This window comes from Sorex araneus, chromosome 1 (assembly GCF_027595985.1).
Source record: "Sorex araneus isolate mSorAra2 chromosome 1, mSorAra2.pri, whole genome shotgun sequence".
Lineage (NCBI taxonomy): Eukaryota > Metazoa > Chordata > Mammalia > Eulipotyphla > Soricidae > Sorex > Sorex araneus.
Genome location: NC_073302.1, coordinates 128,322,188 through 128,335,475, shown reverse-complemented (window position 1 = coordinate 128,335,475; position 13,288 = coordinate 128,322,188). Strand labels below are relative to the sequence as shown.

The 13,288-nt window shown below is 42.1% G+C and overlaps 1 protein-coding gene across 1 annotated transcript; it reads right to left on the bottom strand.

Moving 5' to 3' along the window:
• Positions 1-312: 312 nt before the first annotated feature.
• FBXO4 (F-box protein 4) lies at positions 313-12,682 on the bottom strand. Its single transcript, XM_055140337.1, has 7 exons — positions 12,458-12,682; positions 10,210-10,445; positions 8,123-8,343; positions 3,716-3,791; positions 3,440-3,615; positions 2,514-2,689; positions 313-934 (listed from the first exon to the last, which is right to left on the bottom strand). The coding sequence occupies exons 1-7, from the start codon at positions 12,644-12,646 to the stop codon at positions 845-847; spliced, it is 1,164 nt and encodes a 387-aa protein (XP_054996312.1). The 5' UTR covers positions 12,647-12,682; the 3' UTR covers positions 313-844.
• Positions 12,683-13,288: the final 606 nt, after the last annotated feature.

Genomic DNA, 13,288 nt, shown 5'->3' with positions numbered 1-13,288 from the left:
TAGAAATCTCTGCAATGTTCTCTCTATGATTTATATTTCTCTCTAAAGTCAAATCAAATTTGACTTTAGGTACTATGAAGGTTCACAGTTATTTGAATGTAGTAAGAATGCCTAAGAAAAGTCATTTTCAGGGCTGGAGTGACAGCACAGTGGGTAGGGTGTTTGCCCTGCATGTGACCGACCTAGGTTTGATTCCCAGCATCCCTTATGGTCCCTTGAGCACCACCAGGAATAATTCCTGAGTGCATGAGCCAGGAGTAACTCCTGTGCATCGCCAGGTGTGACTCAAAAAGAAAAAAAATTTCATTGAACTAATAATATATTAAACTGTTTTATTTTGTTTCAGAAAGAAAAAGAAGTTGCATGGCCAAAATTAAATGCAATTTCAGCAAGTAAGTAGGGTGTTTATTAAAAAAGGATAAAAGGTTCTTTTCCGATAACAACTCATAGAAAGACCCATTGAAAGCTTAGAAAATCTGCCATTCCCCACAAGGACATTATTAGAAAAAAAATTACAAGAAATGAAAGAAGTCCACACTTGTACTGTTTAAAATTTAATATTTTTAAAAAGAAAATATAAAAATTATCAAAAAAATTTAAAGGTTCATTTCAGGGATAAATGCTAGCTAATTCTGAAACATTTTTCTTGTAATTGATTAAAAGTGAGAGAATCATATGCATACACATATGTATTTTTTAAAAAATCACATACAGTAACTATCACTGTCCAATATAAAGCCCACCTGCAAAAAAGTCAGGACAAAATGAGCTGATAGAGCAATGTGACCTTAGTAACAAGCTTCATCTGGTTTCAGTTCCCAAGGTCTAAAAGGAAAAAAAAGGGTCATCTTGCTGACTTAGCTTCTACTTCTTCAAGAATCCACTGAATTCCACTCATAAAACCGTTTAGTGTTTCAGCCTCTGTATCCTGCACCTAGGAGCAATAAGAAAGATTATTTTCAGTAAAGCTAAGCCCAAAGCTTATGATCATAAAGTACCTTCTGTAGACACTTAAAAAAAAAAACTAAACACTAAAACTAAAAAATCCCTGCCAAGAGATAGCTCAACTGGCGGAGAGTATGCCAGGGTGAGGTTTGATTTGCCACACCATGTAGTCCCTCTCAAGCACTACTGGGAATGACCTGTGAGCACTGAACTGGAAGCAGATCCTGAGACAGCTCTGTGTGGCCCAAAACTCAGGAACAAATCGATGGATCAGTAAAAACCAATCAACCTTAAGTGAAGCCACTCGAGCTTTTGTCTTCTAGAAAACTGATTTTAAAACATGATCTTCACTTTCATCTTACAGTTAGTACAATAGGAAGTTTCTCATACATCTTGGAATTCAGCTTTGGAAATAAGATGATAACAAATTGACTTTTACAGATCTATTTTTTGGTAATTTCGTTTTGTTGTAGCAAGCAATATGAAGTAAAACTGTGCCTGCTAAGGGAACAAGAGTAGGGGTGAGCAGGAAACTGGAGACACTGGTGACGGAAGGTGGTGGAACTGGTGTTGGAACATTGAATGCCTGAGTAATTACTATTTCATTTGATTTGCTTACATATTCAATGGGGGGAAATTTCTCCAAATTCACTCTGGTACCCAAAATACGTCTGGATGAACCCAACTAGTCTGCTAATAAATATGACAACTTGTTGCAAAACTTTGTCTTTAAGACTGCCACTCCTCCTAATGGTATGCTAAAACTCCCAGCACTCAGGAAGATCCAAAGATACATTCCAAAGACGCTACAGGGTTCCATGAAAAAGAACATGGGAGGAGAAAAGAAGTTTCTGAAAGTTTTTCTGTAAAAAATGAGCATCTCGAATTTCAATTTCTCTATTATTTTTACCTCGGGTTTTTCTGTTTGACTTCCTTTGATGAAAGAATTCCATAAGTAAAATAAAATTTGAAAAGCAATAAGCTATTAAAATAAATCTATGCATTCTGATAGCCCTTAATACATAATACTTCAATGCTGGATAAACAACAACAACACATGATAGTGGCTCCTACAGATATAAGGCAATTCCCCAAGTACTATCTTACCACATTCAGGACAGGAGAGGCAAAATAAGAGTGACTGATCTGTAGGAAAGACTACTGACACCAGTCAATTATCTCCTATAGGAGAAGTTATTAAAACTAAGTTAGAATATTATTTTACTGTCACTGTCACTATCATCCCGTTGCTCATCGATTTGTTCGAGCGGGCACCAGTAACGTCTCTCATTGAGAGACTCATTGTTACTGTTTTTGGCATATCCAATACGCACGGGTAGCTTGCCAGGCTCTGCCGTGAGGGCTCGATACTCTTGGTAGCTTGCCGGGCTCTCCGAGAGGGGCGGAGGAATCGAACTCGGGTCGGCCGCGAAAGGCGAAAGCCCAACCACTGTGCTATCGCTCCAGCCCATTATTTTACTAAAAGCAACAAATAGAAAATAAAATCAAATAGAAAACATAGTGAAAAATAAAACAATGTATTTCTCGTCAGAAAAGATAGAACCTACCATCCATGGGTGATTTAGATGATTCAGACGCAGCTCATGAGCCAAATAAAAACAGGGCATTCTTTTTACATTTGATTGAGAAATACAAGATAAAACCAGCATCGGTCTTCCTGCAGATCCAAAAGCTGGATCTGTCATTGCCATAATTCGAGAAAACTCATCATGCCATTCGTGTCCTAAGGAATGCAAATAAAATTCAAAACTTATAAAATAAGGAGAGCGCAAATTAACAGGAGATCCAAAGAATACTTCATGTTATTGCTGTGTTCATTTGCTGTTCTGTCATAAAATTAAATTCACGAGATTTTAAAGAATAGAAACTTAGATGAAATCCTCTAGGGGGTAAACCCAGTATTACCATTCAGATGTCTTTAAATGTTTTAATATGATTCACTGGCATAAAGTCTCTAACTACCACTACTTAAACAGTCTACTCCACATATCTATTATCTGGGTAATTTGAAAAAGGTAAAAATTGTTCAGTTATTTACATGAACTATCTGAATAAGCTAGAAGCAGACATCAATGACACAAAGTGCAGAAATATGCGTGTGTCTGTGTGTGTGTGTATAACAGCATCAAATATTACTGTATCAAACATTGATATGGATCAGAATTCCATTCACAGAATCACACTGATAAAACCACCAATATTCTCAGAATCCATAGTAAAGATTTAAAAGATAGGTTCTTATAAGCTTTGTGTCATTTAGAATGCTTTTTAAAATAAAAATATGAGACCAGAGTGATAGTACTGGGTTTAAGGAACCTGCCTTGCACACGGCCAATCCCAGTTTAATCCCCACCACACATATGGTTCTCACTGCTATGAGGGATCCTAAGCACACATAGTCAGAAATAAGCCCTACATACTGCCCCAATATCAAAAATTAAAAAATTAAAATAAAATAAAATAAAATGCTTACTTTTATGAGCCTCAGCATTCGCAACGTAGATGAACCCATCTACAACTTCACACACCTTCTGAATTTGTGGAATGACACTGTATCGGCTCCCCTGCTGATCGTCCCCTTCATTCTGTAAACTAAACATCTTGTTCACTGCACTTGTTTGTTCTTCCCTTGCTCTATCTCTTTCCTTCCTACAAAAATAAAAAAAAGTAACAGACATCAAACTGGCTTCATCCCTCAACACATTCTTATACTGATGTCTCATTTAGGCCACCAAATAAGTATCCTTACCTAGTAGTAGAATATAATATCAGGATGTTAAATTTATGTTGGCTGTTCAATTGAAAACTGACTCCTGATCCGATCCCTAAAGGAAAATTAACAAGTATAAGAACAAGTCATTAAGTAAAGCGAAAATAAACCACACTAAAAAATAATTACCCAAAGTGGGGCCAGTTCAGAGGGTAGGGCGTTTGCCTCACATGCAGCCAACCCGGGTTCGATCCCCAGCATCCCACATGGTCCTCCAAGCACCATCAGGAGAAATTCCTGAATGCAGAGTCAGGAGTAACCCCTGAGCATCACTGAGTTTGACCCAAAAAGCAAAATGATTATAATAATAATAATAACAATAATAATTACCCAGAATAAGTAAAATAGAAAAAAGAAAATCCTATAGCAATTTACATAAGCTAAGAGGAAAACAAAATGTTTGTGCTGAAGAAAATATGTTGTATGCAATTTTCATTCATGGTAATGAAAATATAAATGAAATACAAAGAACGGTGAGGTTTATAGCATTCGTTTCACCACCATTATCATCAGGTTATTATCATATTGTAGCAAATATACCATAATAGCTACTACTACTTATCCTCAAAACTAATACTCATTTTTATATATATTTTTTCCTTGCCCCCCTCATTTTTATATTTTTTTATGTCTCACACTGGTCTTAAATTTCATGTATACATTCAAAGAAATAGTTTTTTCCTCCCTCCAAAAACTGTTTTTAAATTGATGGATAATCATCAATATCACTTTGAAACGGTGAGGAAACACGACAAATAATGAGATTTGGAATTAGACTTAGTCTAGAATCCTAAATGACACCAAAACTTGTGTTATTGTGAACCTTAGTTTGACATTTAAAATACAGAAAAATACAAACTTCTTAATAGTTATATTAAGAATTAAAAAAAATACCATACATATAATTCTTAGTACAGTGATAAATAATAAGAGCTAATTATTAGCCTCTTACAACTTTATATAATGATGATTAGATGAACTGTGCATTTGTCCTTTTAACCTGATTAAACAAACTGTGTTATTTGTCCTTTTAACCTCTTCCTTCTTTGGCTTACTAATACTCAGGGACTTTCCCCCTTTTTTCCTTCCTAGGAAAAATCCTTTTCTTTCATGGCTCTACTTCTCTATTGTTATATTAAAGTCCTCTACATCTGTCCACTTCCCTCCATCCTCACATACACCTTTCAGTCTCATTATCATCATCTCTGATCTGGAAAACCAATCCCTTACATGGACTTTTTGCCATGGCAGCCGGAAAACTACTTAAAAATGAGTCTGTCTACTTTGTCTTCTGTTGCCTCACTGCTACTGTTCAAGGACTGGAAGATAGTATAGTGGGTGAGATGCTAGCCTTGAGTGCGACTAAGCTGGGTAACACACCAAGAACAATCCCTGAGCACAGAATCAGGAGTAAGTCTGAGCACAGCTGGGTATGGCACAAAAGCAAAAAAAAAAAACCATTATTGTTCAGATAAGCAAAGCTGAAATATTTTTTGAAAGGGGAGCCAACCAGTGATGCTCAGGGTTTACTCCTGGCTCTGAGCTCAGGAATCACACCAGGCAAGGCTCAGAAGACCACAGAGAATACCAGGAACCAGGGAAAACAGGTTAGGAGGACTGGTCAATGGTTGGATCTAAACCACAAGTGTGTGGGGGGCTGAGGGTAAGTAAGATAGAGAAGAGACCGCTATGACAATAGCTGGGAATGACCACGCTGGACAAGGAGTGTTAATAGTAAGTAAAGGGGGGCTGGAGCAATAGCACAGCGGGTAGGGCCTTTGCCTTGCACGTGGCCAACCTGAGTTCGATTCCCAGTATCCCATATGGTCCCCTGAGCACTGCCAGGAGTAATTCCTGAGTGCAGAGCCAGGAGTAACCCCTGTGCATCACCGGGTGTGACCCAAAAAGGAAAAAAAAAAAGAAAAAAAACATAGGTAAAGGGATATCTTGATAGTCTTTCAGTGTCAATACTGCAAACCGCAAATCATGCTGGACAGGAAGCGAGTGTTAAAAGTAGGTAGAGGCATATTCTTGATACCCTTTCACTATCAATATTGCAAACCACAATGTCCAAATGGGGAGAGGGGAGAGGGAGACACGCTAGAAAAGCGCCTGCCACAGAGGCAGGCAGTAGGGAATGGTAGATGATGAAGTGAACCTGGGGACACTGGTGCTGGCAAATGTACACTGGTGGAGGGACGGGTGTTGGAACACTGTATGACTGAAATCCAATCATGAACAGCTTTGTAAGGGTCTATCTCACAGTGATTCAATAAAAAAGTTTAAAAACAAAAAGTGTCAGGGATTAAAATCGGGTATTTACAAGACAAGTAAATTCTCTTGGTCCCCAGACAAATGTTTAACTATGCTTATTTCATTAGAACCTTCCATCTTGTATCTTCTAGTTATTAAAGTCAAAGATGCTTATCTCATTGTATATCACACATTTCAATATAGTGCAAAGAAGAGCTGCTATTCTTCCTATGCAAACTCCTAAAACAAAGCTTATCTTCCTCCTCTAATGTTCTCTTATACTAGCAAATGGCACCATCATTCAATATAAAAACCACACCTGAATCCTAGTAATCCTTACTAATGCTAATACACTTTCATAATTCCATATCCACTGTATTCTCTTCACAGTATTATAGTGGCTTCTTACTGGATTGCTAGTCTTTTGAGTCCTTTCTTAACAGTTCTTTATTCAGAAGTCAGTTGTGGTTCTAAAACGCAGTCAATCTATTCCATTGCTCTGCTCAAAAATCCTCCAATAGCTCCCAAATGCTATTAATTGTGAAACATGGCATACAAACTGCTTCTTGTCTAAATCCACTCTGAATCTACTTCAGAGCTACTTCAAAAATGCACACTGAATATGTGCACTGGTGAAGGGATGGGTGTTTGAACATTGTATAACTGAGACTTAAACCTGAAACTTTTGTAACTTTCCACATGGTGATTCAATAAAAAAAATAAAATAAAATAAAAAATGCACACTTAAAGTTCTGTGTTTTTTTTTTCTTTTTTGGTCACACCTGGCAATGCTCAGTTACTCCTGGCTCTGCACTCAGGAATTACCCCTGGCGGTGCTCAGGGGACCATATGGGATGCTGGGAATCGAACCCAGGTCGGCTGCATGCAAGCAAAGGCCCTAACCCACTGTGCTATCACTCCAGCCCCATCTGTGCTTTTAAAAATGTGATTCTCACTGCCCAGAATATCCTTACTGTCTTTTTATAATGGCCTATTCCTACTCATCCTAATGACTCATGAGACGTATCATTTGAGTTCAATGTGGCGCATTCTTCAATAATTACCTTTGTACCTAGGAACTAATTAAACTATGTCCTAATTACCTACACTCTTTTTAGTTTTGCCCTCACCTAGATCAAGTGTCTTCAAGGCAGACAGATTATATTTGTTTTAAATCTCTGTATCTCTTGGGTCCAAAGAAAGTACAGGGCACAAGGTATTTTCCCTGCATTCAGTCAACCCCAGTTCAATCCTAGCCACCACTGGCAGTAACTCTATGCACAGAGCCGAGCGTAGCCCCAAGTACCACCAGGTATGGCAACACATACACACGCACGCACATGCACGCACACGAACGTACATACTATCTATATCTCGCATCCAATAGCTGCTCTCAATAAGTTAATGAAAAATAAACTAGATTACACTTGCTTTCATATATATTAAACATCTTGTTTACCAACTACCTACATGTGTTTTTTTTCAAAGAAAGAAAAGGAAAATGATAATTTAATTCATCTGAAAAATTCCAGAGCCAGAGATATAAGTACAGTGGGTAGGGCACTTGTCTTACACACAGCTGCTCTGGATTTGATCACAGGAACCACATATGGTTTCCCGAGCACTGCTATGAGTGATCCCTGAGCACAGTGCCAAGAGTAAGCCTTGAGCACCAACTAGTGTGGTCCCAAAACAACAAAAAAATTCCAGTATGGGGCCTGAGAGATAGTTAACAGGCTGAGCGCATGCTTTGCATGTAGGAGGTCCAGGGTTCAATCGCTGGCAATACACAGTCTCTTGAGCATCATTAGAACCAACTCCAAAGCACAAAGTTGGGAGTAATTCCTGAACACTGCTAAGTGTGACCTCCCAACCACAAACATAAATAATTCAAATATATACCAAAGTAACTTTCCACCTGTTAGATACAAGGTTTTCACTGTTAGCATTATTTTTCAAACACAGCAAATATTATATCCACTACACAAATACAACAGCCTAGCAAGTTAATAGCTTACTTTCAATAGAAAATTTCCTTGCTGTTCTTTGTTTTCAATATATATGCCTTTCTATTTTAAATCAGTGTTAAGCTCAGAGTGAATTATTATGTACTACCAAGAAAATAAAAATTACCATCAATCTGCCTCTGAGGTAAACCAGCTGTTGGGCAAAGTTCCCGACAAGACATCAAGCTCAACACTAAAGATGTATTCAGTTCTTCCAAACCTGGTCCAAACATAGCAAATCTTGGCTCATTCTGAATGATCAGGGAGTGTAAAAAGGAAGTGACAGCTCCATACACAGGACGGTTAGACTTCAAAGATTTTCTGGTACATGGAGAGCACATTTTATAGCTGCATAAAATTATCACAATTAGAAAATTATCACAGAAAAAAAAAAGACAGTAGTTCATTCAACAATAGATAACTGATTTGAGTACCTGTTAGACACAAAAATCATAATGATTATATTCCCCCTCCATGCAGAAAAGGCAATGAAGAACAGACACCATATATTACGCCCGCTGAGGCCAGGATGGGGAAAAACCACACAGCGCTATGGGAGTAGTGGTGATCTGAGGAAGTCGCCCCCAGGAAGCTGCTCCGTATTTCTAATCTTTCACTTAGATTCTGCAAGGAGCATTTGGTCTAAATGTTTATTCTTGTTTCAGTGATTAAAATTTACTACATGGGGCTGGAGTGATAGCATAGTGGGTAGGGCATTTGCCTTGCATGCAGCAGACCCGGGTTCAAATCCCAGCATCCCATATGGTCCCCTGAGCACTGCCAGGAGTAATTCCTGAGTGCAGAGCCAGGAGTAACCCCTGTGCATCGCCAGGTGTGACCCAAAAAGCAAAAAATAAATAAAATAAAATTTACTACAGACGCGATTCTCAAAACACTCTGCCCACCTGTTAACCAAACTTTTTAGGTGCTTCTAATAACAGTCTCAAGAAACTCTTCAACCACCAATGTAACCAAATTTCTGAGGTGCTCCAATTAACACTTCGGTATAAATATACAGGCAAATTCATATTTTCTTTTCCTTTTTTTTTTCTTTTTGGTTCTGAGGCCACACCCAGAGGTGCACAGGGCTCACTCCTGAGTTGGACAGCTCTCAGAAGTCACTCCGGGGAATGTCAGGGGACCACATGGAAGGTTAGGAACGGAACCCAAGTCGGCCCAGAGCAAGGCCAGTGCTCTACCAGCTATCCTACCTCTCTGGCCCCAGGTTCAGATCTTCTCTAGCTAACAGAGCTAACTAAGAATTATGCGAAAGAAACAACTCAGTTTTCTTCCACGGATTCAAACTAGTAATTCTACATATCATCAGACATTCAAATAACGTTATCTAAATCCAAATAAAACCTGAACCCTTTAACTAATGTAGCTAGTTAAGACAGTCACTGCCGGGGCTGGAGGGACAGTACAAAGGTTACGGTGCCTGCCGCCCATGTGGCCCAACCCTCTTCCATCCCCAGCACCACATATGGTCCCCTGAGCCCCAACAGAAGTGACCCCTAAGTACAGAACCAAGTGAGCCCTGAATACAGCTACGTGTGACCCCAAGTCCTGTTCCCCATGAAAAGACAGTCACTCCCTAATAAGGTAATCATCTTTATTTAGAAACCTTATCATTCAAGAAGAAAAAAACATTAGCTTGAGAGCTAGGTACATCTGGCCAAACTTTACTTTAATTATATGTCCCCAAAATTTTTAGTTCATTTTTTTTATCTGCAATTATTAAAACTAGAACAATGATCTATAAGATTGTAGGATCATAATTTACCTATGATCACAAATGATAGTTAATACAATCACTAATATTTATAAATGAAAATTTCGTGCCACAGCATCAGATGTACTTGATACTGCAGCACTGTCATCCCATTGTTCATGAATTTGCTCAAGCAGGCACCAGTAACGTCTCCATTGTGGGAAATGTCGTTACTGTTTTTGGCATATCGAATACACCCAGGGTAGCTTGCCAGGCTCTGCCGTGCAGCCGGGCTACTTTTGGTAGCTTGCCAGGCTCTCCGAGAGGGGCGGAGGAATGGAACCCGTGTCAGCTGCGTGCAAGGCAAATTCCCTACCCTCTGTGCTATGGCTCCAGCCCGCACTTGATATTAATGAAAGTAGTCTCAACACTGCCAGGAGTACTACTGATTTATAATGCCGTGAAAGTTGACATTTTTTCAAAATTCGTAGAACAGTACTTACACTGACATGTAGTCAAACAATGTTCCATCAGTGACTTCAGATACAGGACTTTTTAGGATTCCAAGATCAGGAAGAGACTTCCAATCAACAGAAGACCATAAAGGAAGATCTCGCAACAGAAAATACCTCCACAGAATTGGATCTCGGACAGTTTCATTCCAGTATCTACTAGTACTTCCTAACTGACAAAGATCATGTGGGGTGAGAAATGATAAAATATGTAGCTGGACATCAATCTGAAATAAAAAGAGGCAAGTGGAAAAATGGGATAAATAATTTCTCATACAAAAATTGGTTTTCGATAAGCTACAAAATGACTTGTCATTTTATAATATAATAATATAATATTATACCACAAAAGCAAAGGTTAACTGAATGGCTTGTTAATAATTAAATCTATTGTGATATATTACAAAAATCAATAAAGAATTATTACATGCAATAACCAAAGAACAACTTAACAAGGTTGTTATTAATTAAATCTCTGGAGTGATTCAACTTGTAAACTCTATTACAATTAACAAGAGAATCATAACCAAAAACTTAATTTTTTGACAGTTTGAAACACTCCTGGAGAAAAAAGCCCAAGCACTGTACAATTTTCAAGCAATCAGTTAGCTTACTTTTATCTCCTAGATGCTTGGACATACCCTTTATGAGAATGAATTATATTTTTTAAATTTATTTTTTTTAATTTTTATTAAAGAATCATGATTTACAAAGTTACTGAGAGTTGAGTTTTAGGCATTCAATAATTTAAATATTCAATAATTCAACACCAGTCCCTCCCCCAGTGTCAACTTCCCTCCACCCATGTTCCCAGATTCCAGTCCACCCCAACTCCCACTCCACCCCGGCATGTCAACTTGACAGGCACATGACAAAGTTTCAGTGGGGCTGCTGCCGAGGTCCCGTGTTTCCAGTTTTGTAGAACCTGTGTTCGGGGTCTATGGCTGTACCCCTCACCCCTATCACTGGTAACCGAAGCCCCGATGCCTGTTCACCCAGGACTTCTTCTCTTCTTCCCCACCCCTTCACTTCTTTCCTTCTCCATCCTCCTCCCTGAACACTGGGGCCAAGGGTGATTTAGGCATCTCTCCATTTCTCCAGCTCCGCACCCAGTAACCTATACGCCACCCACAGTGAGACCATCCTGGGCTCCTCTTTCCTCTGGCTGACTTTGCTCAACAGGGCATCTTCCCGTTTCAACCATATTGCAGCAAACTGCAGGATTTCATCGCTCCTTGCAGCTGTGTAGTTGAGAATGAATTATATCTTAAGAAATCATTTCCCACCCACCCCCATAAAAACCCTCAGAGTGGACAAGTTGATGAGTCTGGTATTAAACCCAATCAGAGGCGAGGCCTGGCATCTCAGTCCTGGGAGCAGTTATGGTGTCACCTGTGGGATCCTCTAGTCTGCAGTTTGCAGTTTCTGCCAGTGAGCCCCAGAGGGCACGCCAAACTCTCCAGGCTGTCTGTGAATGGCCTCTCTGCCTTCGCAGCACCCCAGTCTCATCCTGCGGTGTGGCGGGAACTGATTTCCATGCAGGGAAAGTTTTGTTACTTCAAATATGCGGAAAGGCAAAAGCCAATGCATCTCTGGGGAGTGTGTGTCTGGAGGGGACCCCAGGAAGTCTGCTCTGGGGCGGGATCAAAGATGTGAAGAACATGATGCCTGATGATGCTTCAGCAATCTCAGCAGACAGCCAAGGGATGAGGGGCGGGGAGGGGGGCGGTGTCTATAATCCAGATTAGAAAATATTCCAGATCATGCACTCCCTAGACAAGACTGTGGGGAGTGAGGGGGAAGAAAGAAAGAAAGAAAGAAAGAAAGAAAGAAAGAAAGAAAGAAAGAAAGAAAGAAAGAAAGAAAGAAAGAAAGAAAGAAAGAAAGAAAGGAAGAGGGAGGAGGGAGGGAGGGAAGAAAAGAAAAGGAAGGAGGGGAGGGAGGGAGGAAGGAAGGAAGGAAGGAAGGAAGGAAGGAAGGAAGGAAGGAAGGAAGGAAGGAAGGAAGGAAGGAAAGAAAAGGAAGGAAGGGAGGAAGGACGGAAGGAAGGAAGGAAGGAAGGAAGGAAGGAAGGAAGGAAGGAAGGAAGGAAGGAAGGAAGGAAGGAAGGAAGGAAGGAAGGAAGTCTCCAGGCTGCGAGGCGGCGGCGCGTTTGCGGCCCCGCGGGGGGCTCCGGGGGGCGCTCCCGGGGGACCCGCCGCCCGCGCCCGGCCCGCCGGCCGGCCCTCCCGCCGCTCACCGGCAGCCGCGACAGGGCGGTGGCCTCCTCGTCCGCGTCCTCCCGCGCGCCGCGCGCCGCCGGCCGCTCCTTGCCCACCGACTGCCAGAAGCTCCTCCAGCCGCTGAGGATGGCGGCCTCCAGGCGGCCCCAGTCGCTGTGCGGCGCCGGCGGGGAGCCGCTCGCCGGGCCCCGCTCGCTCCCAGCCATGGCCGCGGGCGCCGCGAGTGACGCGGGCGCCGCCCGCCCCGCCCCGCGCCGCCCCGCCCCGGCCGCGGCGCCGCCCCCGAGCCCGCACGGCCCGCCACGTCGGCGCCGGCCGCTCCGCGCCGGGACCCCGCGGGGCCCCCGCCGCCCCCCGCCCCCCGCCCCGCCCGCCCCCGCCCGCCCGCGGGGGCTCCGGGGAGGCTCTGTCGGTCAGGACTCGCCGCCAGTCCCGGCGGGCGCCCCGGAGGCCGGTCCTGAGGAGGGGTCTCCACGCGCGCTGCACATTTCGATCCCCTGAATTCCCCGTGGAAGCGCCAGTAACAAAGAGAGGGGCCGGGCCGGGGAGAGTTAGAGCGGGCGGGCTCTTGCCGGGCACGCGGCCGGCCCGGGTTCCATCCGGGCATCCCGAGGAGTCCTGAGCGCACAGCCAGGAGCAGCCTCTGAGCTTTGCAGGCGGTGACCCCAAACAACAGACTGTGAGATCTGATACCCTAGGGATCCCAAGGGGCTGTTCTCCCCTCTCCAGTACTGCTCGTACGTCCTTTGTCTAGCATGAAATTTGGTTTATGGGTCACCCAGTGTGTGTGTGTGTGTGTGTGTGTACTCAGAAATCCTGGAGGTGCTGAGTCTGTGTGTGTCTATACT

What these genes read in the sequence shown, in the direction of transcription:
- FBXO4 (XM_055140337.1), bottom strand. Translation starts at nt 12,646, where the DNA reads ATGGCTGGGAGCGAGCGGGGCCCGGCGAGCGGCTCCCCGCCGGCGCCG. An exon ending in CCGCCCTGTCGCGGCTGCCG is followed by an intron (nt 10,446 to 12,457) that starts GTGAGCGGCGGG and finishes TTTTTATTTCAG; the next exon opens with ATTGATGTCCAGCTACATAT. An exon ending in ACCTCAGAGGCAGATTGATG is followed by an intron (nt 3,792 to 8,122) that starts GTAATTTTTATT and finishes ATTTTCCTTTAG; the next exon opens with GGATCGGATCAGGAGTCAGT.